This window comes from Pseudorca crassidens, chromosome 1 (assembly GCF_039906515.1).
Source record: "Pseudorca crassidens isolate mPseCra1 chromosome 1, mPseCra1.hap1, whole genome shotgun sequence".
NCBI lineage: Eukaryota > Metazoa > Chordata > Mammalia > Artiodactyla > Delphinidae > Pseudorca > Pseudorca crassidens.
Genome location: NC_090296.1, coordinates 1133824 through 1159964, shown reverse-complemented (window position 1 = coordinate 1159964; position 26141 = coordinate 1133824). Strand labels below are relative to the sequence as shown.

At 68.3% G+C, this 26141-nt stretch overlaps 3 protein-coding genes across 8 annotated transcripts in view; all 3 read left to right on the top strand.

Annotated features, from left to right (window-relative positions):
- MTA1 (metastasis associated 1) overlaps nt 1-5963 on the top strand; it is a 37755-nt gene extending 31792 nt beyond the window's left edge. For 2 of the 3 annotated variants that reach the window (XM_067708195.1, XM_067708121.1), the window contains exons 14-21: nt 194-345; nt 436-625; nt 720-809; nt 1705-1857; nt 1988-2023; nt 4748-4779; nt 5067-5218; nt 5307-5963. In XM_067708195.1, coding sequence (XP_067564296.1) covers nt 194-345; nt 436-625; nt 720-809; nt 1705-1857; nt 1988-2023; nt 4748-4779; nt 5067-5218; nt 5307-5457 — 956 coding nt within the window. In that variant the 3' untranslated portion in view covers nt 5458-5963. Of the gene's footprint in view, nt 1-193; nt 346-435; nt 626-719; nt 810-1704; nt 1858-1987; nt 2024-4747; nt 4780-5066; nt 5219-5306 lie in introns of those variants that run through there. The other variant, XM_067708268.1, reaches the window with a different exon arrangement.
- Nucleotides 5964-9503: 3540 nt separating this feature from the next.
- LOC137207690 (cysteine-rich protein 2) lies at nt 9504-14973 on the top strand. Of its 3 annotated transcripts, none has more exons than XM_067707837.1 (8): nt 9504-9855; nt 12832-12926; nt 13009-13066; nt 13423-13563; nt 13646-13714; nt 13794-13888; nt 14199-14256; nt 14339-14973. In XM_067707837.1, the coding sequence occupies exons 1-8, from the start codon at nt 9519-9521 to the stop codon at nt 14404-14406; spliced, it is 921 nt and encodes a 306-aa protein (XP_067563938.1). In that variant the 5' UTR covers nt 9504-9518; the 3' UTR covers nt 14407-14973. The 3 variants fall into 3 exon arrangements, with proteins under 3 accessions (XP_067563938.1, XP_067564111.1, XP_067564023.1); XM_067708010.1 differs by having other exon boundaries at nt 9677-9855; nt 12881-12926; XM_067707922.1 differs by lacking the exons at nt 12832-12926; nt 13009-13066 and having other exon boundaries at nt 9751-9855.
- Nucleotides 14974-21952: 6979 nt separating this feature from the next.
- On the top strand, nt 21953-23625 carry LOC137207587 (cysteine-rich protein 1). Of its 2 annotated transcripts, XM_067707639.1 has the most exons (5): nt 21953-22113; nt 23015-23109; nt 23181-23238; nt 23319-23365; nt 23491-23625. In XM_067707639.1, the coding sequence occupies exons 1-4, from the start codon at nt 22074-22076 to the stop codon at nt 23357-23359; spliced, it is 234 nt and encodes a 77-aa protein (XP_067563740.1). In that variant the 5' UTR covers nt 21953-22073; the 3' UTR covers nt 23360-23365; nt 23491-23625. The 2 variants fall into 2 exon arrangements, with proteins under 2 accessions (XP_067563740.1, XP_067563820.1); XM_067707719.1 differs by lacking the exon at nt 23181-23238.
- Nucleotides 23626-26141: the final 2516 nt, after the last annotated feature.

The following is a 26141-nucleotide window of genomic DNA, read 5'->3' as shown; positions in this document are numbered from 1 at the left end:
CGCCCCTGCACTGCCCTGGGGCCCAGCCTGGGGGCGGTGGCCACGCCCTGCCGGGGAAGCCCTCTCGGGGAGTACCGGGTGCCCGGGCCCACAGGGTGGGTGGTGGGCGCGGGCGGGCGACAGCTGTGTAATGCTCTCTGCCGTCACTGGTTCTGCTTAAGAATCCGTCTATTTCCAACTTTGTTGTCCGTAGCCACCCAGTCTTACCAGTGGTATTCTTGGGGTCCCCCTAACATGCAGTGTCGCCTCTGCGCATCTTGTTGGACATATTGGAAGAAATATGGTGGCTTGAAAATGCCAACCCGGTTAGATGGAGAGAGGCCAGGACCCAACCGCAGTAACATGGTAAGTCGGCCCCCCACCCGCCCCAGCGCGCGCCCCGCGGCCCGGCCTGCGGTCATGGCGCTGTGTTGGGGCGGCCCGCCCCTCCCGCAGAGCCCCCACGGCGTCCCAGCCCGGAGCAGCGGGAGCCCCAGGTTCGCCATGAAGACGAGACAGGCCTTCTATCTGCACACCACCAAGCTCACGCGGATCGCCCGGCGCCTGTGCCGTGAGATCCTGCGCCCGTGGCATGCCGCCCGGCACCCCTACGTGCCCATCAACAGCGCGGCCATCAAGGCTGAGTGTGAGTGTCCCTGCGGGAGGGGCGCTGGCGGGGCTGGCGGGGACGGGGTGTGCAGCCCCCGCGGGAGCTCTTACCCGGGCCTCGCACCCCACAGGCACGGCAAGGCTGCCCGGAGCCTCTCAGAGCCCGCTGGTGCTGAAGCAGGCCGCGCGGAAGCCCCTGGAGGCCGTCCTGCGGCACCTTGGTGAGCCTGCTCTCCTCCAGCGCAGCCCTGGCCCCCCCCCAGGGGGTCCCAGCCTCTCCCCACCCTGCTCCCCTCGCCCCTGCAGTCCCCAGGGATCTGGGTCGGGGGCACTGGCTCTTGTGATGCCTCTGAGCCTGGATCTCCCGCGGGGGCTTCTCCGCGCCCCACGCCCCAGGGCAGGGTCACGGCTGGGTGGGAGACGTGCACTCCTAGGCAGCAGCCTGCAGAGAGGGGCCTCGTGGCCTGGGGACCCTGAGCCCTTCGGCTGGCTTTGCCGCCCCGCCCCGCCCGGCTTGTTCCTGGGCCCTTGGCTCGGCTGGGCTCGGCTGGCCTTGGCTGGGCTTGGACGAGGGCGGGGCTTCCCCTTCGTGAGGGACATTCCAGAGCCGGGAGCTCCCGGCAGCACTTGCTGTGGAGTCTCGGTCCCGGGGCTGGCCTCACCCCGACCCGACCCATGGGAGGAGGTGGTCTCTGTTCCCTGCGAGCCCCCCAGGGCTGTGGGACCTTGGCAGGTGTGAGCCCGTGCCTTCCAGGCCGGCGCTCGTGGGCTCGTCCTCGGCCAGCCAGCTGGGCCGTTAAAACTCATCGTCTGTCTAGTGGCCAGCCCTGTGCCGTCAGCTCCGGTGGCCGCTGAGTGGACCTGCTTGTTTATGGGTATCTGGAGCCTGTAAGCTGCCGGTGGTCCCCGGTGTTGCGGCCCTTTGGCCAGGGCTGAGGAGCCAAGGAGCCCGGCCCCAGCAGCTGTCCCCGCTCGCAGGATGCCCGGGGGTGCTGGCCTGCGGTGCCCTCCAGGGCCCTGGTCGCCATGGGCCTGGGCTCTGGCAGCCCACAGTCGGGCGGCAGGGCTGCTGCCGAGGGCCCGCAGTGCGCCCACCTGCCCGCGTTGCCTCTGCAGAGACCCACCCCCGCCCCCCGAAGCCCGACCCCGTGAAGAGCGTGTCCGGCGTGCTCGGCGGCCTGACCCCGGCCAAGTCGGCCCCCGTCATCAACAACGGCTCCCCTACCATCCTGGGCAAGAGGAGCTACGAGCAGCACAACGGGGTGGACGGTGAGTCCGGCGGGGCCTTGGGCTTGGCCAGCACGGCCTGTGGCCCCGGGGCACCCGACCCTGGCCCCCGCCGCGCCCGCACCCGCTGACCGTGTGTTCTCTCCTCTCTCCTGCCGCCGGGCGCTGCCAGGCAACGTGAAGAAGCGCCTCTTGATGCCCAGTAGGGGTAAGGCCCGGCCCTCCGCGCGTGCCTGTGTGTGCTGTGCTCACGCGTGCGCGGCGGACGGCTCAGGGCACGTCCAAGGGCAGTCCACGCGGGCTGGGCCGCACCCTGCTGCCCCGGCTCCTCCCGATTCACCTGTCGCTCGGCAAAGACCGGAGCGCTGCCCCTCGGGCCCCCAGCTCGCCCAACGCTGCCTCCTGCCCCGGGGCCTCCGGCTCGCGGGCCACCCCTCCTTCCGGGCCCAGCGCCGGTCAGTGGACTGTCCTCGCTCCGGCGGCCCTGGTGCCCCCGCCGCCCGCCTGTACTGTCTGCTGTCGTGCTGCGACTGTCCGCATGCCGCCAGCCTCAGCTTGCGTGGCCGCCTGCGCTGTGCTTGCAACCCTGCCTGCGCCCCTGCCCCAGTGGGGGGCTTTGGGACCCTGGTCTCCTCGGGGGGCAGGTGGGACAGAGCTGTGGTGTGGCCGGCATGGCTGGGTGGGGGTCGGCGAGGCCCGGGTGGACGCTCAGGTCAGGGCCCCGCATGGAGGCGCGCCCAGGGCTGAGGGTCCCAGAGCTGAGGCAGCAGTAGTGCCCTCTCCTGAGCGGGATGGGATGCTCGTAGGGTGTGCGCTAGGGCAGCCCTCTGTGGGACCCTCCTGCCGTCGGCGCCTCTGGAATGTGGCTCCTCTCACCTGCCCAGGGCCCGGCTTCTGCCCCCTCAGCTGGCGGTGGGGTGTTCGTGGGCTGGGGCTGCTCTAGGAGGGTGTAGCCACTGTGGCAGTGTGGGATGTGTCAGACCTGGGTGTCCCAGGGCCCCCCGGGGATTTGCCTGCGGCCGGACCCGTGTGTGTGTGTGTGGGGGGGGGAGGTGAACAGGGAAGCAGCTGAAGGGAAGAACGTGGCAAGTGCACTCGGAGCCCCTCCTGCCAGCCTCTCATGACGGCAAGGTCAGGTCGGGTGTGGGTACCCCAGCTCCATGGGGCAGCAAGCATGGACACGTCCAGAGCCCTCCCCAAGCTCAGGACTGGAGGGCTACTGGCCCCAGGGGTCTGGCCGAGGCTTGGCTGTCCTGGGATCTGTGGGAGGTGGGCCGGACATGGGGACCCGGGAGGTAGCAGCGGCCAGCGGCCACTGGCCCAGCCCTGTCCCCTGTACGCTCCCTCTCTCCGCTGTGTCTGAGAGCCCCAGCAGGCACACCCTGAGGGTCAGCCGGGGGTACTGGTGCCGGGTCCTGCCATCTCACCCCATCTGGACACAGGCTCTCGCCTGCACCAGGCCCCGCCCCCCCCCTGCCCTGGCTGCCTCACCCACGACCCTGCGGTGGGGCTCTGAGGGCGGGGCGCTAGCCTGCTGATCTCCCTCCTCCCCCCCATAGCCTTCGGGCGGGGAGGCTGTCGCAGCCCCTGGTCCCAGCAGCGGGGCTGGCTGCTCATCTGCCCCTGCGACAGGTGCCCTGGGGATGGTCTGATTACACCCACAGAAGGGGGTGAGGGGCCGCGTGCTCATCAGCAGGCAGCTTTGGGCTTTGTGGTCCGACCTGTGAAAAAGCCGTTAGTTAGCGGGAGGGATGAAATCTTTTTGCTTCTGTCGGGTTTTCCGAGATCGATGTGCTTCCATACCTATCTACTTCAGCCCCAGCGTGCAGATCCCGGGTGGGGATATCGGGGGCTGCACATGAGCCCTGGGAGGAGGCCACAGCTGGCCTCCTGGGGTGCTGTGGGGCAGCGGGGGCAGCAGCGGGTGGCGGGAGCTGGCTCTGGGCGAGGCCCGGCCTCTGGCACTGGTGGGGCCTTAATGGGCTAACAGGCCCACGGACGCGCCTGCGGCTGCATCCACCCTCTGGCCTGCCGCATGCACGCGCTCCCCCGTAACGCTGACCGTGTGCTTTCTTTCCTCCGCCACCCATCCCTCTGGTAGGCACCTACCTGGGTAAGTAGCACAGGGCCTCGAGGGCTGCAGGCCGGGTGCCACGGCCCCTCCCTCTGCCCTGCCGGGGTTGGGGTACTCCAAGTTAGGAGGCGGTGTGCAAAGGGGAGGGCTGGACAGCTCTTCCCTGCTCGTCAAGAGACGAACCGTGGCCAAGGGGCCCTTTTGGGAGGAGCTGGTCCTGGGAGGCCTCTGGCAGGACGCAAGTGGTGGAGACCAGCCCTCGTGGGCACGTGCTCCCACGGCCGCCCACAGACTCGCCCCACGTGTGTCTGGGAGCCACAGGTCTCGGGCGCCCGTTGGGAATGTGGACTGAGACCTGGGACGGCGTCTTTCCCCTTCAGAGGGGCAGCTGCTTGTGGCTGCAGACCCCCGGCCATGGGGTGGAAGCACTGGAACCCTGGCCAGAGCCTGGCCTCCTGGCCACTCGAGGAGCTTCTGTCAGCTCCTCCCTGGGTGGCTGGCCCCAGGGTTTGCGATGGGGGCTGGGGGCCCCTCGGGAGGAAGCCCGGGGTCGCCCGGCCTCCTGGGGTCTGAGTGGTGCTGCCCGGGGAGTGGCCGCCTTGCAGAGGGGCTGCCCGGCGCCACTGTATTTATACCCACCGTAGACCAGGCCCCGGTTGTCGCGGCCCAGTCAAGGGAGCGAGCTCAGATCCGAGACTCCGGGCCCCCACCCAGAGCGCCGCCTGGGTGCGGGCTGTGGCTCTGGGGGGACCTGGCCCCAGGTCTCCTGCTTCTCGGCTGCGGGTCCTCAGCGAGCGTGTTGAGTGCAGGACGTGCCTTGCCTTGGACCTCACAGCCTGTTCTCCTCCCTCTTGTCAGGTTTGGCGAATCACGGACAGACCAGGCACATGGTGAGAGGGAGGGTCCCCGTCCTCCACACTCGTACACACGTGTGTTCCCACAGCTCCCGCGGGCCTTTGGGGGAGGCCCCCCAGCCCTGCAGGCGCTGCATGGGAGCATCTGGGAGGCCCAGTGGGACCAGAGAAGGGGCAGGCGGCGGGTCTCCATGGCCCTCGGAGGGCCCCCTCCCCGCCCGGGGTGGCCAAGCCTCCATGCTCCCCGCTGGGACCGCCACCTCGGGCTTTCTGGGTGCCCACGTGGAGGCCCCGGGCTGACCCCTGGCGCCTCCCCACCGCAGGGACCAAGCCGGAACCTGCTGCTCAACGGGAAGGCGTACCCCACCAAGGTGCGGCTGATCCGGGGGGGCTCCCTGCCCCCCGTCAAGCGGCGGCGGATGAACTGGATCGACGCCCCCGATGACGTGTTCTACATGGCCACCGAGGAGACCAGGTGGGGCCTCCAGGACCAGCGGCGGGCAGGGGGCAGGGGCCACCGTGTCCGTGTCACTCGTCTGCGTCACTCGGTGTCTCGATCACAGGAAGATCCGCAAGCTGCTCTCGTCCTCCGAGACCAAGCGCGCGGCCCGCAGGCCCTACAAGCCCATCGCCCTGCGCCCCAGCCAGACCCTGCCACTGCGGCCGGCCCCGCCAGCGCCCGTCAACGACGAGCCCATCGTCATCGAGGACTAGGCGCCGCCCGCCTGCCCGCAAGGCCCTCCAGCCGCAGACCGCGCCCGCCCGCCACCCGCCCGCCGCCCCGCCGCCCGGTTTCGGTAGTGCCCCCCCCCGCCCCCCCCGCCCCCCCTGCAGAGAGACTGCTCCTCGGCCCCCAGCGGGGGTGGGGGGGAAGCGCCGCCTAACTTACTCCAGGGCCGCCGAGGAGTCACCTTTTTAGCTTGTGTTTACTTTTTGGCCGGAGCGGAGCTGAGGGGCCGCCCCAGCGCTCGCCCTGCGACGCGGGCCTGCGGGCCGGCCGGGAGTTTCCTTGTGTTCTGTTGAAGGTGCCATTTTAAATTTTATTTTTATTACTTTTTTTGTAGATGAATTTAAGCTCTGTAACTTACACCTGGAATGTTAGGATCGGCGTGGCCAGTGGCCAGCCGAGCTGCCTGGTGGGGTTGGCCCCTTGTCTTTTCAAGTAATTTTCATATTAAAAAAAAACAAAGAAAAAAAACTCATAAAAACAAAAAATCCAACTAGCCCTTTCCGTGTCTTTTGTCCCCAGTCCTCTCCCTGTCTTGGGCCCACCTCACCCTCAGGGCAGAGCCGGCGCTCCCAGCCTGGGCTCCCCCGGCCCGCCATGGGGGAGGACGCTCAGGGAGAGGCACTGGCGAGCAGCGCGTGGCAGGCCTGGCCCGCATACCTGCCTCCCGGAGGCCCTGGCCCGATGCCCACCACCTGGCCCTGGGAGCAGGGAGAGGTCCAGCCAGGGCTCGCTGGCGCTCACTCGGTGGCGGGGGCAGGGGTGGGGGAGCGGAGACCCCCTGTGTCTGTTCAAGGCAGGGGGTGGTCTGGACCTGGCCTGGGACCCAGACTGGCAGGTGCCTGGCTTCCGTCGGGGCAGCCAGCCTAGCTGGGTCAGCCGGCCGGCCAGCCTGCTCCTGGCAGAGCCCTGCCCCAGCTGTCTGCGGGTTTTTGCCAGGAACTGCAGGGCCACCCCTAGCAGGTGTGGAGTTTCCACAGGGAGGGCTCGCTCAGATTTCAGCAAGTCCGCTCTCAGACATCCTGCCTCGGCTGGCCCCCGCACAGCCGCTCCGGGCCCAGGGGACAGGTGTGGCCAGGCCGCGGTGGGGAGGGGTCTGGGAGCCACGCTAACCTCCGCCAGCCGAGGGGCTCCCCTCCGTGAGCTCTGCCTCCTGTGCCTCCAGCCCCACTGTGACGCGTGGGCATCTCAGCTGGGGAACTGAAATAGAAACCACCCTGCTCCCTCGCTGGAGACAGATAAGGGGCGTCCTGGCCTTCCAGGACCCAGCTGCAGGGCCCCGCAGGGTGGCGGGCCAGGGTGTCAGAGGAGTGGCTGTGGCACCCGCCCCCCGCCCCCCGCCCCCCCACAGCCAATTCTAATCTGCAGTCCTGGCACCACCCCTTGCTGCCCCTGCTGCCCCAGGGCTTCGTTGCAGTGTCAGCCGAGGTGCAGTGGGGGGTGGGGGGGTGCGGCGCACAGGCTGGGAGGCCAGGCTGGTGACCTTGAGAAAGACACTGGCTTCCTCCGGGGCCTTTTCCAGTCCTGGGGCCTGAGGATGGGGTGGGGTGGGGACGGGAAGGGAGGGTTCTCCCCAGGCCCGGTACTGACTTCCCTTCCCCCAACCTGGCCCTCCCCCCAGGCTGGTCGAGATCTCCGTACCAAGGACAGGCAGGCCCTGCGGAGAGCCAGGAGCCGGGGGTCCCCCGCCCCCACCCCAGCACTGTGCTGGGCAGGGCCTGGGCTGCGTGTCCGCCTCTCCGCTGCTGGGGGGTCTGAGCCGAGGCTTAGCGGCGGGGTGGGAGGCGGGTGTGGGCGGGGGGAGCAAGCTCTTGGGTGCCCAGGAGTGTTTGCCAGCTTTGGTCTGTTCTCGTGGGCCTGGCAGGGGGCTGTAGCCGTCTCCTCCACAACCCCCAGCGCCAGGGCCATCTCAGGGGGACAAGAGTCCCCACAAGGGACTCAGCCTGGACGCCTGCCCACCGCTGGGCGCAGCCCTGGGGGTCCTGTGGGAGAGCGAGACTGGGCTCCTGCGTGTGCCATTTGCCAGCGCTGCGGCCCTAGGGGAGGGGCCTGCCTTACCACCTGGCCACCTGGCCTGGCCACCTCGGGGCAGGCCCTGCCTGCTTCCCACGAACTTGCTGTCCTCACCCAGCCCCACGGCCTGCTCACCAGGAGCTGGCCTGGCCTGTACCTGCCCCAGTCCCTAGCCCTCAGTGGCCTCAGAGGCAGATGCCGCTGCTCTGTGTCCCGCGATCTGTGCCCCTTCCCGCCAGGCCCACAACAGCCCCGGTGCCACCAGCCCAGGCACTGCAGCTGGGTGGCAGGGCACCTGCGCCGCCCCACTCTCCCCTCCCCGGCTCCAGGGCATCTGGCCAGGGCCCAGCACCATTCCCTTGCTCCACCCCCATTCGCTCTCCAAGCTGGGCGACACCAGTGCCCAGCCAGTCCGCCCTCCACAGCAGTCCTGCAAATTTCAGGGGCGGGGTGGAGTCACGGAGGCTGATGCCCGGGGGTCCCCGGGGGCTCCCAAGCTACAGAGGAGGTGGTAACAGGTGCCAAGTGGGGGGCAGTGGGCCCATGAATTATTCAGAGACACCGGACACCCAGCCTGAGCCAGGAGCGGGATGTGAATGACTGACCTGCAGGCCACCTTGTCCAAGAAGGGGGGCCCGCTGAGGCCTCCTCTCTGGTCTCTGCCCTGGCTGGCTCGGGGCCAGAGCCCGAGTGCGAAGGGAGAGGGGGCCGGCCAGGCTGGTCAGTTAGGCCTGAGGGGGGCCACATGTTTCTGGGCTGTTGTCCTCACGGAAATGGCACTGGCTGAAGGGTGTGGGTGCAATGGGTGGGGGCACCGCTGGGAGCAGGGCCGCGGCAGGGCTGCCATGAAACTGCCCTGTGAGACTGGCTCACCCAACCACTGTGAACACGCTGGCACCAGGGGCCAGGAGAGGCGCCGGACGCCACCAGGCAGAGGAAATGGGCAGTGGGGGGCAGACCTCAGTGTCCAGCACAGAGCCTCAAAGACAGGGCAGGGGGTGAGGGGGCTGGAGCCCGCTGCCCAGCCTGGGCCTAGTCGTCTGGGCTTGGGGGTCTGTCCATCTGCCGGACTTGAGGCTCAGCTGGGGATGGAGGTCCAGAGGAGAGCCCATGAGGAGGCAGAGCCCCTGGGAGGTGGCCCCAGCGTCCTCCAGGTCCCCCAGACCCCGGGGGTTAGGGCCGGGTCCTGCATGGCTCCAGGTGCAGGTAGGGAGAGTGGGAGTGGTCAGGCAGGTAGGTAGGTCCCTGTTGGCAGGAGGGCTGTGGACCCCGGGGAGAGACCCCGAATGCTGGCAGATCCCTAGCTCCCCGGCCCTCCAGGAGGGTGCTTCGGCACCACCAAGCTGGAGGTCAGAGGCCCTGGGCCCTAAGCTAGTGGGGTCCAGACGAGGGATGCCCGTGGCGGGAGCCGGGGGAGGGGATAGGGGTAGAAGCTGACGGCAGGGTCCGCCCATTTGGCCGGCCACAGCACCCGCGAAAGGGGCACTCCAGGGGCCCCAACATCTCCTCTCCCTCCTCTCCTCCCCTCCCTACCGCCCTCGGGTGGGAGAGCTTGGGGAGGACAACTTCAGAGCCTGCAGCACAGCCCCGCGGGTCCCCTCGGTGCCAGGCATCCCCTCCCCAACCCCCTTCCAGCAGTTTCTCTCGCGCTGTTTTTGGAAGTGGCAGGCGCCCTGCCCTCCACCCGCTGGGCCTTCAGCACCACTGACAGTGTTAGGCGGGGCCGGGACCGGGCCTGGACCGGTGGCGCGCCCGCCCGGAATCCCGCTCCTATCCCACCGCAAGGCCGTTGCTATAGAAACCGAGCAACAAAGGGAAGCGGGGTGGCGGCGCGCGGCAGGGTGGGGTAGGGTTCCCTTGGGGACTCGGGCGCCAGGACCGGGCAGGGCGGACCGGTCCGCCGTCGGGGAGTCAGTCTGCTTGTCCCGACGCCGCCCTTCCGGGCCGAGGCCCCCGCTGGCCAGGACGCCCCCAGTCGAGGGGGCCGCGGACTCCCAGCCCCACCCGCGGCCCGGCTGGCTGCCCCAACGTTGCCATGGAAACAGGCGAGGACAGGGCGGGCCTGGGTAGAGGCCACCTCGCGCGCGCGACCCAGGGGCGCCCGGCGGGTCCAGTCGCCCCCCATCCGCCCCTGCAGGTGCGCCCCCGCCCCCGCGGCGCCCGGACCCCGAGGGCGGGCTCCCGACGCCCCGCCCCGGACGCAGACCAATGGGGGCACAGACAGCCGGTCGGGCGGGGCTGGCGGGGCGGGCGAGGCGGCGGCGGCGGCGGCGGCGGCGGGGAGACGGGCGCGGGCGGAGGACACGGGCTGAACGGGAGCGCACCGGCCATGGCCTCCAAGTGCCCCAAGTGCGACAAGACCGTGTACTTCGGTGAGTGCCCGGGCCCGGCCAGCACCCCGCCGCCCTTCTCGGTCCAGGATGCGCGGCCCCGACCCGGCTCGCCGCGCTGCCCACGCGGGTGCGGCTGAAGGGCGGAGCGGCGACAAGCTGGGGGCGGCCACGCCCGAACCCCGAAGTGGACGATGGGGGTGGGGCGGGGGCCCGAGGCCCGGCGGGTGGGGGGGCGCGTGGTCCCCCCGAGAATACGCCCGGGCTTGGGGGAGAGCTCTGGGTTCGCGGGCGCATCGCGGTTCTCCCGGCGGTGCCGAGCGGGGCGGGGTCGGGCGGGGCAGCAATCTCCGGGCGCTTCTCGCGCGCTCCTGTCCCTCTCGGCCGTTTCGCGCGGACCCCAGTCCCGCCTTCCGCGGACACGTGGCCGGGCTGGCGTGGCCTCGACCCGTGACCCCCAGCCCCCACCCCGACCTCTGCCCACGCGGGGCTGGGCTAGGGCTGGGCTCTGTCTGGACTCAGTCCACGCGGGGGCGACCTTGGCCTCTACCTCCTGCGTGTCCCAGCGCGCGCCTTTCCTTGGTTCACGTCCCCCCAGGACTTTCCCGGGGGTGAGGTGACAAGCGAGTCCCCACAAGCAGGAGAGGACGCTGGAGCCCAGGTGGCCAGGCCCCCTGCTTCCTCACGGTCAGAACAGTGGCATTCAGGAGGAGGTAGCTGGGTAGGAGGGCGTCCTCTCTGCCAGGATGCCCCCTGGGTTGGCGGCACCTGCCCCCCGCCAGCACTGGCTCACCCACACTCTGGCGCTCTGACCCTGTTGTCTGGCTCACCCACTCTCGCTCATCCTGGCTGATCCGACTTTGCCAGGGCGGCGAAGTCCCTGCCCACCGAGCCTCCCACCAACGCCCACACAGACAGACTTGGTGGCACAAGCCAGGATGGCCAGAAGGGCAGGGAGAGACAGGGACAGACGGGGGATCCGATCCTTCTGTTGTCATCCTAAGGGCAGTGGTCCGGGTCTGGACTGGGGACAGGCCGAGGTGAAGATGGCCACTTGGCTTCCCAGCAGGCCAGAGCTCGAGGAGGAGGCCAGAGGAGGCCGACGTTGTTTGCTGTTCCCAGAGGGGAGGGACCGGATTTGGCCTGGAGTGCTTCTGGGCTGGCTGGAAGCCGAGGGGCTTCCGGATGCCTCCCCAGAAGTCCGCCCAGCCCTCTGTCCCCATCCCAGACAGGGCTCATCCTGTAAGGCTCAGGGTGGGGGCCAGCGCCAGGGTCCTCCTGCCAGCCCCGCTGCCCGCAACTTTGCTCCCAGTCATGCTAGCTCAGGACCGGGCCGACAGTCCCGTGGACAGCCCGGAAAAGCGCTTCTGCCTGCTTGGGCGGCCGCCGGCTCCCAGCAGAAAACAAAGGCGGCTCAGACTCGGCTGGCTTCTGTCCTGGTCTGGAGGCCCTGGTGGAGGAAAGGGCTGGGGGCCAGACCCTCCCACCCCCAATCAGGCTTCACCCCAGCAGCCTACCCCCAATAAGGCTTCACCCCAGCAGCCTACACCCCAAGCGTGTGCACAGTGCAACCTGGGCCAGGATACCCCAGGGTGACCTCAGGGACACCAAGCCTTTGTGTCCCCAACAACCGTGCAGCCGGGTGAGGGCCGTTTCCCTTCCGAGCCATTAGGCTCAATCGATTCTGCCTTCCCAACTTGGGCCGGTAATGTGTGGCCGTCGACCTGGCCAGTGGGTCTGAGGGTCATTCCCCTGCCCCCAGGTGGCCACATCCTACAAACCAGCCAGTGGTTCTGGCAGCCCTGAGCTGCAGCTGCCTCGGCCGCCGCTGGCCAGAAGGAGAACTGGGAGAGGATCCGAGCCCGCCTTGGGCTCAGCCAGCTCCCATCTGCCCTGGCATGGACCTGGGGCGAGGCCTGGCCAGCCTGCGTCCCAGCCTCCTTGGTGGAGTGGCCAGAGGGATCTAAGCTTGTGCTGCCCCTGGCCGGGGCCAGCAGGTTCCACCAGGGCCGTGGGGAGACATCGCTCAGGGCTCCGAACCTGGGCCACCAGGGGGACTCACTGCCCTCCAGCAGCACCCACAGGCCACCTGGGGCTCGGGGTGCCCCTGGCCAGGCTCTCTCTCCCTGCTCTGCTGGGGCCCTGGGGGAGGCCTGGCCCAGGTGGGGGCCCCTCTGTGAGGGGGACCAGAGGAGCCACTGGTCCTTGGCCTCTTCTTGGGGCTTGGCCAGATTCTGCCAGGGTGGAAGGGGCCCAGCCCACCTGACCCCCCTGCTCCCCTCCCCGATGCCTCTGGCCGGGCCCCTTTCCAGTTGGGAGGAATTCCAACTCAGCTCCGGCCTTTCTTCCTGCCCTCTCCTCCGCCCTTTTCCTGCTGTGCTCCCCTGGGGAAGCCTCAGCTTCCGTCCACTGGGAGGTGGCCCAGCAGCCCCAGCCTGGGGCAGGGGACAGGGAGGGGCCCCAACGTGACCCTCAGCAGCTGGTCTCAGACCTTGAGTGCCAAAGCAGCAGCCAGAGGCGGGGGTGGGGGGGCGCTCAGAGCTTAGGGAGAGGAAGCCAAATATAGACAGGCAGGCGTCCTGTCCCACGGGTGTCCCATGGTGGCGACAGGGACTGGCCTCTCGCAGGGGTCTGGAGGCTTGGGGCCACCCTTCAGCGGGGGCGCTCTGCCAGCTCCATTAGGGCCTGATTGGAGGGTTTGGGGATGTGTGTGAGGGAGGGGCAGGTGTCCTGGTGAGGGGATTAGCAGGTGCTTGAGCTGGGACCCCGTCCAAGTTCCCTGCTGCAGCCCGTGACCCAGGGTGATGAGGGTGCCCGAGACCCAGAGGGAGAGCAGGGCCCCTGGGGAGCAGAAGGTGGTTACGGTGGGGGAGCAGGCAGGTGCCACGTGGCTCCTGGGTGGAGATGAAGGGGACCCGGCGCAGAGGCTGCCCAGGAGCGGGCAGGACAGCGGGGGCAGCAGGCGGCTGAGCGCGGGAGGGCAGGAGGGCGCTGGCCCTGACCCCTCTCCCGCCCCAGCTGAGAAGGTGAGCTCCCTGGGCAAAGACTGGCACAGATTCTGCCTCAGGTGCGAGCACTGCAGCAAGACGCTGACGCCAGGGGGCCACGCCGAGGTGAGCCCCTCCCCCGGGCAGGGAGGGGGGGGCCGGGGAGCCCAGGCCCGGCCCCCGCCCTCATGCCCTGCCCTCTGCCTAGCATGACGGGAAGCCCTTCTGCCACAAGCCCTGCTATGCCACGTTGTTCGGACCCAAAGGTGAGCCTGGGTGGGGCGCCACGGCGTGTGATCTACTCCAGCGCTGGGGGACGTGGCCAGTGCCGATCCTCGGCCCAGCAGAGACTTGGGGCTGGCCTGGCGGGACGCTGTGGACCCTCGGATTCCCCCGGCCCCCTTGTCTCCTTCCCCATGCTGGCCCCTCCCGTCCTTGAAGGACCAGCATCCTCCGTGCCTTTCCCGGAAATCTGCAGCCCACGGGTGCCCTCTGGGTGGGGGTCCTGACCCCACAGTGGGCCGTGGAGGACCCTTTTCTGAGAAGTTGGGGGGTGGCTGTGAGGGCTGGGTGGTGGGCGAGCCCACTGGCCACCCCCCCTACAGTGCCTGCCACCTCACAGGGGTGAATATCGGAGGTGCCGGCTCCTACATCTACGAGAAGCCCTCTGCCGAGAAACCGCAGGTCACTGGCCCCATCGAGGTCCCCGTGGCCCGAGCTGAGGAGCGGAAGGCCAGCGGCCCCCCGAAGGGGCCCAGCAAAGGTGGGCTGGGCTGAGTTTCCGGGGGCAGGGGGGCCGGGGCGTCGGAGCCGCTGTGCCCCGTCCTGACTCCTCCCCCTCCCAGCCTCCAGCGTCACCACGTTCACCGGGGAACCCAACATGTGTCCTCGCTGCAACAAGAGGGTCTACTTTGGTGAGTGGCCGCGCCCACCCCCAGCCTGGGAGGTCTCCGCCAGGGGGGCCCCCGACCTCACCACCTCTCCCGTCCCCAGCCGAGAAGGTGACGTCTCTGGGCAAGGACTGGCACCGGCCGTGCCTGCGCTGTGAGCGCTGCGGGAAGACGCTGACCCCAGGCGGGCACGCGGAGGTGAGAGGGGCGCCGGCTGGACGGTTGGGGGCGGGGCGCGCAGCTGCCGGGGACGGGAGGCGGGGGAGGGGGGTGCCGGGCGGTGGGCGTTGTCCCCTGGTGGCCAGCCTCGTGGCTCGCGTGCGCGCAGAGCTGCGTGGCGTGGCGTGGCGGCGCTGTCCTCCCCTCCAGCTCTCCCAAGGTAAGCCGACCTGGCCAAGGCTTTGAGAACTCGAGGGTTCAGGGAGACCCGGAGGAAGCCACCAGGGGGAGTGGGGAGTGTGGACTCCGTGGCCCTCGCTTCTCACCGCCCCCCCCATCTCGTCCCTAGCACGACGGCCAGCCCTACTGCCACAAGCCCTGCTACGGAATACTTTTCGGACCCAAGGGTGAGTGTGGCCAGGAGGGTCTGGGATGCGGGGTCTCCCTTCCTCCACCCCTCCCCTACCACCCTTGCCCCTCTCCCCACAGGGGTGAACACCGGAGCTGTTGGCAGCTACATCTATGACAAGGACCCCGAGGGCAAGGTTCAGCCCTAGGCCCGCAGGCCCTTCTGCGGGGCATTGGCCCGCCTGCGCAGGCCCCTGGCCAGGGGCCCACTGCTTGGCTACGAGGGGAGAGTGACCGCCGCCCAGTCCCACCTCAGCACCTGCGAGTCCAGGGCCTGCGTGTTGGGGAGGAAGCCCCTGAGCTGACTCCAGAGCCCTGCCCACCAACCCTGTCTCCCTGGGTGTGTCTGCCTTTGTGTCCCCAGCCACCCGTCACCCCTTTTGTGTCCTCCTGGCCCCCCGTGTCCCCATGTCTGTATCTCACGGCCCACACGTCCCTGAACGTCCCTGTGGCCTGGGTGGGTCTTTCTGAGGTGGCCGCCCCACGCTCCCCCTCCTGCTGCCCGAGTCCTGCCCACAGTGTTATTTATGCTCCCCCTGCCCGTGACAGCCACAGCCACGCCCCTCACAGTGTCCCAAGGGTGGAGGGACATCCCTGCCAGGAGCCCTCTGCCCGCCTCCCACCCTGCCTCGCAAGCGCCCGCCCGCCGCCCTCACGTGGCTCACATTCGACTGCCGGGCGTTCTGCTGTCAATGAAAGGTTTGAGGATCGCACAACCCCGCACTGTGTCTGTGTCTGTGTCTGTGGCATGGGTGTGAAGCCGGGATAGCGTCCCTTCGTCCGGGGGTCCTCTTCCCAACGGCGGTGGTCGTGGCTGGGAGGCGGGGAGGCGCTGATTTAGGCTGTGGTGCCGACACTGAGGTGGGCTGGGCCCCTGAGAGGGACCAGACTAGCTGGACGTGGGGAGGGTGGGAGGCATCCGGGGGTGGGGTCCTGGTCCCCAGACATGGGCACCAAAACCAGGGGGTCCTCTGATCCATCAGAGACCCAGAGGGAGAGGTCAGCCTCGGGAAAGAGCAGAGGGCATGGCATGTGGAGGGAGAGGGGGCAGGTGAGCAGAGGAGGGGTCCTCTGCAGGGGGAGAAGCCGGTGAAGGGTGGTCAGGGACGAGGAGGAGCCTGGAAGTACAGAGGGTTTGGGGGAGCGAGGCTGAGCGTGGTCGGCCGGCCCCGGCATTGGTGGGAGCCCAGGGACAGAACGTGGGCAGTCTGGAGGAGAGGCCTAGGGGCTCCTGCCTGAACAGCATCTGCGTCTGGGCTTGCAGTGTTGATGGACTCACCTCTGGCCTCCCCAGGCTGTCCAGGCTCTCTCTGCCTTTGCAACCGGGAACTCTCAGTAGCTGGGAGGAGGCCTCTCCTCCTCGTCTGCCTTCCCTTTACCTGCTGGCTCCCGGGCAGCCCACCAGAGGGCGCCCCTTCTCTTCCACGCTGGGCGCGGGGGCAGAACCCTCGGAGACCTGCCCTCCAGTGCTCAGCCCTGCCCTGGCCTGCTCCCAGCACCCCACCCCCAGATGCCTCGCCCTCCCCGAGCCAGGAGCGTCATCCGGGCCTGCTCAATCTGGGCCCGTGTCCCCAGCACCATAGGCAGCCGGCTCCCCACGTGCCCTGCCCCCAGGGACAGCTCCCAGCGCCCCAGCCCGTGGCACAGGCCCGTGCCTGGCCCGCCCTCCAGTACGCGGGCCCAGACACAGCTGAGCCTGGGTGCCCGGCTCATTGTCCCTCGAGCAGCCAACCGTGTCCCTGGGGTGGAGGGCCGGCTCCTGGTGTCTGCAGTGCCAAGCCGCCCTCCTCCTGGCCAGTCCAGGCGCCCAGCGTGGGCGGCAGCGTCTCCTCGTACCTGGCCGGCGCCTGGAGCGCAGCCAGGATGTGCAGGGTGGGTCGGCCTGCCCTGGGGATGGGAGGCGCTGGAGCAGGTGCCCCAAGGGCGCCCAGTTCCCACCCCAGGCAGAGGGGAGGTTCGGGCAAGCACGCTCGGAGGAGGGGCTGGGACAACACCCCTCCACATTCCCACCTCCCTCCCGCCAGCACGAGGCTCCTTGGTTGGGGGGTCGTTTGGGGGAGAACTCAGGCTTCCCTGAGCACCCCCAGGCCCGCCCTCGCTGAGGGCTCCCGGTGTCGGATGGGAAATTCCTGTCGTCCGGCCGGTTAGGGGCTGCTGAGAGCACAGCCGGGGCCCCTCCTCCAGGAGGCTCCAGGGGAAACTGCGTAGGGGAAGACTTGATCTGCGGCGCGCCCTTCCCCCAAAGCCGGGGAAGGGCGGGGCCTATTCTCGTGTGAAGGCCCGCCCTGGGGGGGTGGGGCGAGGGCTGCCGGGGTCGCCTGGAGGGAGGATCGGCCCAGCCCTGCCAGGGACGCAGTGCCCTCCCACTGCCGGGTTCTGGCCCGGGAGGGCGCGTTCCACTTCCTGCGTGCGGAGGGGGTCGCGCCTCCGTGTTTGTTTCCGCGGGGTTGTCATGGAAATCGGGGCGGGGCCGGTACCGTCTGTCTCTTCGCGGTCGCTGGGTGTCGTCGGTGGGGGCCGCGGGTGGCCCTGCGCTGCCGGGGCTCTCTTGGTGACACTAGCTCCAGGAAGCCTCCCCACAAGCCAGGTGTTTCCTCGGGCGCCCCTGCAAGACGCAGGGGAGGCCCGTACGGTGTGCCGCCTTCTCCACCTCCCCCCACCCCCGCCCGGCCTCCACCCCCACCCCTCCAGCCCGGTCCCAGCCAGTTGAGGTGGCCCTGAAATGCCATCTAACCACCTCTGTTCCATCCAGAACCCCAGGGCTGGGCACAGCGCCCGGGCCTCCTCCGCCATGCTGCTCCCCAGCTGTGCCCCACCTCCCACCGGTCCAGTCTTCCCCACTTCCTCGCCAGGACCCTCCAAGACCCACCCTGCACCCCATTTCAGACCTGGGCCCTAGCTGGTACCCCCACCCTCCAGGCATCTCTGTGGGGACTGCAGCTCCCTCGGCCCCCACTTCCCTGAGGCCCAGAATCCCCTGCCCTAGGCCCCCACCTTCCCCTGGGCCTCTGCTGTTGGAGGCTCCCTGGGGACCCCACCCAGCTAGGCTAGCCTGGCTGAGCTGCTCTAGGCCTGAGGGAGCATGACCTTTTTCCAAGCACCGGCGCACTGGTCATGGGCTGTGGCCCCCTGGGTGCTAAGGGTCAGGAAGTCACCTAGTGCCTGTGACCCCGGCTCTGGGCCTCTGGGAGCTGGGACAGGCAAGGACTGGCGGGAGACCGGGGCGGCCAGGTGTGGGCAGCACGTTTCCTCAGGGCCCAGCTGGCTGCAGGGGTGGGTCTGTGGCCCTGAACATGCCCAGCTGCTGGGCTGATGAGGCTGGAATTTGAGGCGCTGCTGCATGGGCTTTGGCTCCAGGGCACAGAGATTCCCGGAACTAGGCTCAGCCTGGGGTGGGGGTGGGGGGAGGGGGAGGGCAGGGCGGGCTGAGGGAACTCAAGGCTGTAGGTGCCCGCATCCCTCTACCCCAGCCCCTCTGCATCCCACGCCTGCTTCCAGCAGAGGAGGAGAGGGGTCTTCTCCTACCCTGGCCAGGCCGTGGCCTGGTGGACAGGATCAGCGTCCTTCTGGGAAAGCACAGAGTCCGTTCCCTTCCGCAGCCCCAGGGCCGCCCGGGGCAGGACCTCGGGCCAGACAAGGGGCCCCGGGAGACAAGCTGTTAAAAATAGGCCCTGGGAATGTCTGAGTCTCCACGACTCAGACTCAGCCGGGCCTGGGGGAAGGGCAGGGAGGGGTGGCCTCTGGGGGCAGGAAGCCAGCTCTGGCCCAGGGCTCAGCAGTGGTCCTGGAGCACATGTTGGCCCTGCAGGGCATCTGGGTGCAGGAACACCAGACAGGCCCTGCTGGCCTCCAGCCCTAGCAGGGGACATCCTTACACCTGTCCACACTGAGGAGGGAGCCCGGAGACTGGGGCACTGGGCACTGGGTGGGGGCTTTGAGAATGGTAGGGAAGAGGCCAGAGGCAAGTGTCACAGTGTATGGCATGGCGGGGGGGGGGGGTGGGGGGGGGGGGTGTGCCGGGGGGGGGGTGTCTGTCCAGCCCTGAGGGGCAGAGCTCTCCTGGTGGATTCCTCAGCGGTCACTGGGGCCCAGCCGTGCCTTCACCAATTCTCCCGGCGCCTGGAGGGCCCCAGCCTGGCCCTCTGCATCCAGCATTCTGCGGCAGGGCAGGGTCCTGCCCCGTTGCCATCTGGGTCTCCAGCTGAGCCTGGGCGGAGCTTCAGCAGGCGAGGGCGCGGGAGTGCGCAGAGAGAGGGTGAGCGTGTGGAGGTGGCTTTGGCCAGGCAGCCAGAACTCCGCAGTGACCTCCCCCCGGTCTCAGGGCCCTGGATGTCCTTAGGCTGGCTTGGGGCAGGGTGGACATTCCGGGCACAGAGCAGCCTGGGGCAAGTAGCCGTCCTGGCCGCGGTCCCTCACACTCCAGACGCAGCCCCTGTGCCTCCAGCCAGTGCTGGGAGGGAGAAGAGCGCAGGGCCACGGTGCTGGTAGCGCTGGGGCGGGCTGCATCTTGGGGTGTGCGAGGTGCTTCACTCCGTGCCTTCCATGGGTTTGTGCAGCAAATGCCACTAGGGCCCCAAAAGAGTAAGGAAAGGGGTGGAGGGCCAGGCAAGGCAGATCTGGGTCTTGAACTGGACCGGTGGTCCCGAGTCTGGTTGACCTTGGGCCAGGCCATTGCCACTCCCCCACAAGTGCATCCTGGGCAGGTGAGCCCATGGAAGCAAGAAGCCTGTTCCTGGAGGGACTGTCAGGGCCCTGATGGGCACCCAGTCAAGCCTCAAATGGGGGTGTGCCTGGCCATAGAGTCTAGGGGGCTGAAGGATCTGTCCACCCACCACAGTCCCCCAGTGCTGGGGGGTCTGCAGCTGGAGGGGTCCCCACCCCCACAGGTGGGCAGGACAGACAGGGAGCTGGGGGAGTTGAAGGGACACGTCAGTCTGTGACCGAAGCTTTGGGACGGTTCCGGGCAGTGTGTGTGTGTGTGTGTGTGTGTCTGTGTGTGTGTGTGTCTGTGTGTCTGTGTGTCTGGAAAAACCATGCTATGTAGCAACCAGAGGGCAACGCCCATGGCCCTCGGCCCCCCCTGGCATCCTCCCCACCGGGGCCCGTGCTGTGACCATGGCAATGGCAATAACAGCGGGGAAGGCCAAGAAGAGATTCATCACCCTGCTTATCAAGGGGGGGCTCTCAGCTCCGCCCACCCCCAGGGTCAGGCGGGTTTGGAGTCCCAGTGTTGGTGGTGTGGAGGCGTCATCCCTGGGGCCAGGTGTGTGGAGGGCAGACAAGCCGGCTCACAGCCCCACCTGGCCCGGAGCCCTGAGTGGGCTGGGGGTGTGGGCCGGGCAGAAACATGGGAAGGCAGCTGCTCAGAGAAGGGCCTCATGCACGCATGCCCCGAGAGACACCCTGATGGATACGCCCACCCAGGAAGGCCCTGGGACACACGCGTGCGCATCCAGGCAACCTGTCGGTCACTGTCCCCCCCCAGCTCATCATCCCGGTGGAGTTGACCTCTGCCTGGCACACCCACTTGGGGCAGCCTTCTCAGGGATCTGCAAGGCGGTGCGTGCAACACGTGTGGCCTGATGCCCGGGATCTGCTGTGACAGACGCCCACCTACCCCAGAGTGTCCTGCCCCGTGCCCCCCGCCCACGTGGTCCTCTCCATCACCAGGGGTCTTTGCCCTTCCTCCCCTCTCGCTGCTTCTACCTGTCTGCATTTCCTAGCTGTGTCTGTGTCTCCGTGTGCCCCGTCCACCCCCCCACCCCCCGGCACTCTCCTGCTTTCTTTCCTGCCCACCTTGCTCTCTGGATCATGGAGCCAGGAGATGAGGGAAGCCAGGACCACCTCCTGTTCCTGGCCTGGCCTGGTGGCATCAGGCGCAGGCCAAGGAGACATCAAGGGCCGGGTGGGGGTTGTGGGAAGGTTGGGCCGGTGGTGTCGGCTCCAGAAACCATGCTGAGGTGCCCCTGTGCCAGGCAGAGAGGGTGTTGAGGCTCCGGGCCCGGAGCTCCACCAGTGTAGGGCAGGGCGTGCACCGCCTCCTGAGGGCAGCGGGCAGCCGGGCACCGGGGCTACCCACCTTGTGGACCCCGGGGCTTGCACAGCTCCCGGGGTGGGGGGGCAGAACTGTGGCCTCAGAGAGGGGGTCCCAGGGAGGTGGGAGTGACTGGAGAGCGGTGTGGGGGGCCCGCCGCGGGAGTGTGGGGTCCAGTGGGCCGTCCTCCTCACCGAGGCTGGGGTGCGGCCGGCCTCCCTTACCCTTGAAGGCTTGGAGCTCTCACCGTCACCCCGACCCGGGCCTGGTGGGGCGCCGTCGGGGTGGAGGCAGCCACGGCTTCCACTCCTGGTCCCGTTGCCAGACTGGGGGGGGGGGGCTGCTCGCAGCGGGTGGTAAGGGTGAGGGCGTCACTGCGTGGGGAGGCCGGGGCTCCTGGGCCCTGTCAGAGGATGGTCTCCAGCACCCTCCATGGGGACAGGGCCTGGACAGGCCCGGAGATGACGTTTTGTTTGGCGAGATGGTTGAGGGCACGTGAGGACGCTGGTGCTGGTAAAGGTTCATGGTGTAGGATGGAGACACGGCTAGGGAGGTGGCCTGGGTGACAGTGATGGAGGAGGGTTGGCCCAGGCAGAGTCCCACAGGGCACAGAGCACTGGGACCCCACCCAGGCCTCCACCTCAGCCTGGGCTAAGGGGCAGATGGGAGGCTGGCCAGCCGCCTCCCCTCGAGGGCCCCACCCCCTTGAGATGCAGGCCTCTCCGCTGGTCCGCAGAGGCTGGCCTAGGACCCCGCAGCCCGCGAGAGAGCCAGCCCCCTAGGTCTTCCCCCATTCCTGGGGCGGGTGGGGTCCGCGGTCTCTGCCTGGCACGGCGGAGGCTCCAGGGCCGCTCCCGCTTTCCTTGGACGAACGACTTGGACCACCGCTCTGCACTCGGCGCTTCCCGCAGAGATAAAGACCCCTCCCCCGCCGGCCCCGGCATCTCCCAGACGGCCTGGGCCGGCCTGGGCGTCGCCGCATCCACTTCCCGCCACAGAACCCCCAGCCCCCGCAGCCGATGGCTGTCCCCGTGGAGAAAATGGATGCCCCGTCGCGGAGTCCCCTCTTCTGAATTCCCTGGGGACGTTCCCGCTGCGGTCCGATGGACTTCCAGGGGCGGGTCTGAGGTGGGGCGCGTGAGAGAGACCGGTATGTCCCTCGGGGGTGGGGAACTGGGGCGGGGCGGAGCGGGGCGGTCCTCCTGGCCCCGCGCGTGATGGAGGCCGCGGGGAGTTCCTGGGGGAGGGCTACCAGGCTGAGACTCCCCTGGCAGGTGTCCCCAAACCTCCATCGGGGGAAGGGGACACGCTGGTTTGCATCTCTTTGCATTTTAGAGGTGACCGGTTCCCTCCCTGGCTCCGGCATATCTGGGGCTGGGGGTGGGGTGCTCCCTCCTGCTCTTGGGGAGCCCCACTGCCCCAGATCCTGGACCCGGCGAGGCCAGAGTCCAGGGCGAGGGGCGGGGCTCCTCCGGGTGCGCCAGCCCCGCCCCTTCAGTGAGTCCCCACGGATCTCCTGCACTGCTCGGATCACGCTCTGTCGTCGGCTAGGCCCGGGTCGTACCCCAAAGCGGGCGTGGACCAGATGACCTTTCTCGGTCTGCTGGCTTGGGTCCGAGGCCTCCGTGCCCAAGTCCAGGGCTCAGGGGGCGGGGCGCTAGGGGCGGGTCCCAAAGGGGCGGGGTCCCGGGGTGCTTGAAAGGCGAGGACCTGGCGCGACCCACCCAGTCCCGCGCTCCGCTCTGCTTCCGCCCAGCCACCCGACCCGGACCCGGCGCCACCATGCCCAAGTGCCCCAAGTGCAACAAAGAGGTGTACTTTGGTGAGCGCACTCCACCCCCACCCTCCCCGGCTCGAACTGTGGGTCCCTGAGCCGCCCCACGCGGAAGCGCGGCCCAGGGTCCCCGCCGCGGGGCCGCTCAGGTGGGCCGGGGGCGCAGGGGGACTTGGGGCACCGCCTCGGGGCGACGCCTCAGCCTTGCCCGCGGCCGCCTGGATGTGCGGGTCGGGACCCCTGCGTCGGACGGCCCTCCATCTCTGTGCCCCGCTGTCTCTCCGGGTCCCTCTGGGCCTCCCGTCTCTGAGTCTGCCCGTCTCTGGGTCTCCCGTCTCCGGGTTGCGCTCTCTAGCCTCCTCTCGCGCGCGCCCTGGGCGGGGACCCCGAGGGGTAGGAAGGAACGCGGGGCTCTGGCCGCCCCTCCCAGCGCTAAGTAGAAACAGACGCGGAAACCGGCGTCCCGGGCGCGAGACCAGGCGCGCTCAGATCCCGGGCGCGGCCTTCCTGTCCCGCGCCCCGGGGCCCACCCAGGGGAAGGGCAGGAGGAGGTGGGAAGTCCCCCCGCCTCGCCACGGGGAAGGGCGCCCCTTAGGCCCCACCGCCGTCACCGGTGCAGAGGCGGAGGGCTCAACCCGGTAGCCGGCCCGGGTCCCGACCCAAGGCCCCCTCGCCTCCTCCTGCAGCCCCACCCAAGCCCTCAGGGGCGCGCTCAGGGCCGGCGCCCACCCCCGCTAGTTGGGCGGGACTGGTTGGGGACTGGAGGTGCCCCTCTCCCCCCGTGGGGCACAGGTGCCGCTGAGACCTTGGGTGGGCCACCGGGCATGCGTGGGCGAGGCCTTGAGCAGAGGTGGCTGGAGAAGGCGCTGTGCGAGCAGGTGGGTGTGCCCCGTGTCCCAGGAGCAGTGTCTCACCTCACGGGGCGGGGGGCATGTCTGTCCCTCTGCAGCTGAGCGGGTGACCTCCCTGGGGAAGGACTGGCATCGCCCTTGCCTGAAGTGTGAGAAATGTGGAAAGACGCTGACCTCGGGGTCTCACGCCGAGGTAGGTGGGGCCTGGAGGGAGGCCGGGGCATGGGGGAGGGGTGACAGGCCCTCATGCGCCTCTCTCCGCAGCATGAAGGCAAGCCCTATTGCAACCATCCCTGCTACGCGGCCATGTTCGGCCCCAAAGGTATGCTCCCCGCAGCCCCCACCTGACCCTGACCTCCACAGCCCCTGGCCACCCCTAACCCGCCCACTGCTTCTCCGCAGGCTTCGGGCGCGGTGGGGCAGAGAGCCACACTTTCAAGTAAACCCAGGTACACCCCCATCCCCCTTGCCCTGCCCAGCCCAGCCAGCCCTGAGAGTGGGGTTCCCCCACCCTGAGTGAGGACCGACCACTCCTGGGGCCTGCACTCACCTCTGTCCCTGTCTCTCTGCACAGGTTTTGGAGACCCCATCCCTGGCTGCCCGCCGGGCCGCTGCCCCTCTAGGCCGATGGCAGGCCCTCCCCACAGGCACCTGGGGCTCCCCTGTAGACCCTCAAGCCCTCAATAAACCCGGACACTTGGAAGACCTACTTGTGTGTGCACTTCACTGGGGGAACAGTGCAGGGGGCTGCACCCTGCCCCGCACTTGCTCTTCCTGCTGCAGCCAGCCTTGCTGCCCACTGCCCTGGTGGGGGCGGGGGTACTCTGCCAGGGAGCCACCCTGGACAGCCCCGCGTTCAGCCCTGCAGATGCCCCAGCCCTCCTCTGCAGCTCTGGGATTGGTCAGCGGGAACATGAGGCTGCAGGGTGAATCCGCTGAGCTGGTTCCGTTTTTGAGAAGCTTTGGGGAGCTGTGGTGGGGAGCCCTCTCCTGCCCTCCCCACTTCCTGCTGCTCCTCCCTTGTCCCCATCCCCCATCCCCACCCTGCCGGACTGGGCCAGCCGTGCATCCACCCAGACACCTCATCTGCCCCCGTGCCATGCCCAGGGACTAGCAGGTGGCCGGCTGCCCAGTAGGGACTAGCAAGCGGCTGGCTGTCCGATGCGGACTTTGAGGTGAGGACTGGCTGGGCGGCAACGGCTAGGGGCTTTCTGAAAACTCCTGTTTCCGTTCAGGGAGCAGCTGCAGACTGGGCCACCCTCAGAGCCCTCGCCGTTCCCCCCACTGGCCACTCACACTCCGGCCCTGGCAGACGGCCACTGTCCCAGGGCTCGGCTGATCTAAGGAGCCCAGAGAGGTCATCTCAGCCTTGCAAATGCCCTCAGCCCTGCCCCATGGCTTGGCTGGGGGTCCGGCAGGCCTGAGCTGGACAGGCGTGGGGGGCCCCAGGGCAGTGTGTGGGGTCACGTGCGCGCGTGCATGCGTGTGTGTGCGCGTGTGTGAGATTTGTGATTCATAGAATTCCAAGGGGTGGGAGCTGGAGTGCTTCTGGGGACAGATGCAATTCAGCGGGGGAGGCGGGAGCAGAGGATACTAAGTGAGGCCCGGTTTCTCAGTGGTGGGGTGTGGGGGGTGGAGGTGTCATCTGGGGGCCCAGCAGCTAAGGGCTTGTGGCCAGAGCAGGCACAGAGGGGGGAGTGGGTGCACTGGAAGGTTCGCGCCGAGCTGCTGGGAGGTGGCCCTGAAAAGGCAGCAGAAACTCCTGGCCCCTCCGCCACCGCGTGGCTCAGTCTGGGTGTGGGGGGCAGACTTGGAGTGAGCGCTCAGAGCGCTGAGGCCCACAGGGAGAGTGGGTCAGCCAGGCCTCAGGCTGGGGAGGAAGGCACTCGGAGCAGAAGGCCCAGCAGGTGCAAAGGCCGGAGCGGGAAAGGGCTCATCGGGTCCCAGACCCAATGCGTCAGGAACCATACTGGGCGAAGGCTCCAGGGTGCTACGGCAGGCCTTAGCAGCATGGCCTCTGCGCTGTGGAGACAGAAGGCAGGGCCAGCCTGGAGGCCTGTGCTGGCCCCAGCCCCAGCTCAGAAGGGGACTGGAGGGGACTGAAGGTGAGGTGAGGGGCATACAGCAATACCCCCGTGCCTGTGGGGGAGGAGGGCTCTCGGGAGGTAAGCTGCCCTGGCACTTGTCAGGTGGCCACTGAGACAGCCTCCTGGGGTGGGGGTGCCCGGGTCAGAGGCCAAGTTCTGGAGAATGGGTTAGTTCCAGGGGGACACAGGGAGTGAGCAGCTGCTGTGCCTGAGACGGCAAGGGGAGCTGGTGGGGTGGGGGGGTGGGGGCGGGCAAAGGTGAACACCAGGCGGAAGGTGGGGCGTCAGGCGTGACCGCACTTCCTGTGGGCTTGGTGAGGGCTGGAGGGGGGCTTGTCTGGGGAGCACTTGGGATCCAGGGAGTCCTGCTTCCTTTCTCTTCATCACTTCTCTTTCCCTTCTTCTCTCCTTCCTTCACTCTGTCCTCTTTACAGCTTTATTGGTGTATAATTTCATACCGTAAAACTCACCTATGCACATTCGATGCTTTTTAACCAGTTCAGAGTTCTGCAACCGTCACCACAATCCAGTTCTAAACCATTCTCCTTAACCACAAAAATTCCCTCATGCCCATTTGCTGCCACTCCCCAGTCCTGGTCTCTTTCCAGGCCACCACTGACCTGCCTCCTGTCTCTGTACACTTGCTTTTTTGGACACTTCCTATAGATGAAAGGCACGTACAACATAGTGTTTTGCATCTGCCCTCCTCTGTGTCTGCGCTTCCTGGCACTTTGACCCGCCATCAGTGGTGCCGAGAGGGTTCCGTCCTAGGGCTGACTGCCCAGCTGGCGGCCTTTTGGGTTGTTTCGGTTTGGCTGTTAGGAACAGAGCTGCCTTGAATGTCCGTGAGTGGGAACACGAGTCCTCACAGGTTCCGGGCACTGGAACTGTGGGGTCGTCTGGTAGACAAGTCTAGCTCTGAAAGAACCGCCAAACTGCTTTCCAAAGTGGCTGTGCGGATAGTCCTTTGAAGACTGTCTCTTCAATGGCAGGAAGGAGAGGCTGAAGGTGCAGGGCAGAGGGAGGCCGGGGTGGGGTGGGGATGGGGGTAGGGGGTAGGGGGTAGGGGGCTAGCCGGACAGACGATGGACTGGACGGGGAGGGGCCAGGCGGGGTATGCAGGCGTAGGTTTGAAGGG

Coding starts and splice junctions, on each gene's coding strand:
- LOC137207587 (XM_067707639.1), top strand. CDS start 22,074: ATGCCCAAGTGCCCCAAGTGCAACAAAGAGGTGTACTTTG. Junction 23,110..23,180: donor CCTCGGGGTCTCACGCCGAG/GTAGGTGGGGCC, acceptor CTCTCTCCGCAG/CATGAAGGCAAGCCCTATTG. Junction 23,239..23,318: donor GGCCATGTTCGGCCCCAAAG/GTATGCTCCCCG, acceptor GCTTCTCCGCAG/GCTTCGGGCGCGGTGGGGCA.
- LOC137207690 (XM_067707837.1), top strand. CDS start 9,519: ATGGAAACAGGCGAGGACAGGGCGGGCCTGGGTAGAGGCCACCTCGCG. Junction 12,927..13,008: donor CGCCAGGGGGCCACGCCGAG/GTGAGCCCCTCC, acceptor CCCTCTGCCTAG/CATGACGGGAAGCCCTTCTG. Junction 14,257..14,338: donor AATACTTTTCGGACCCAAGG/GTGAGTGTGGCC, acceptor CTCTCCCCACAG/GGGTGAACACCGGAGCTGTT.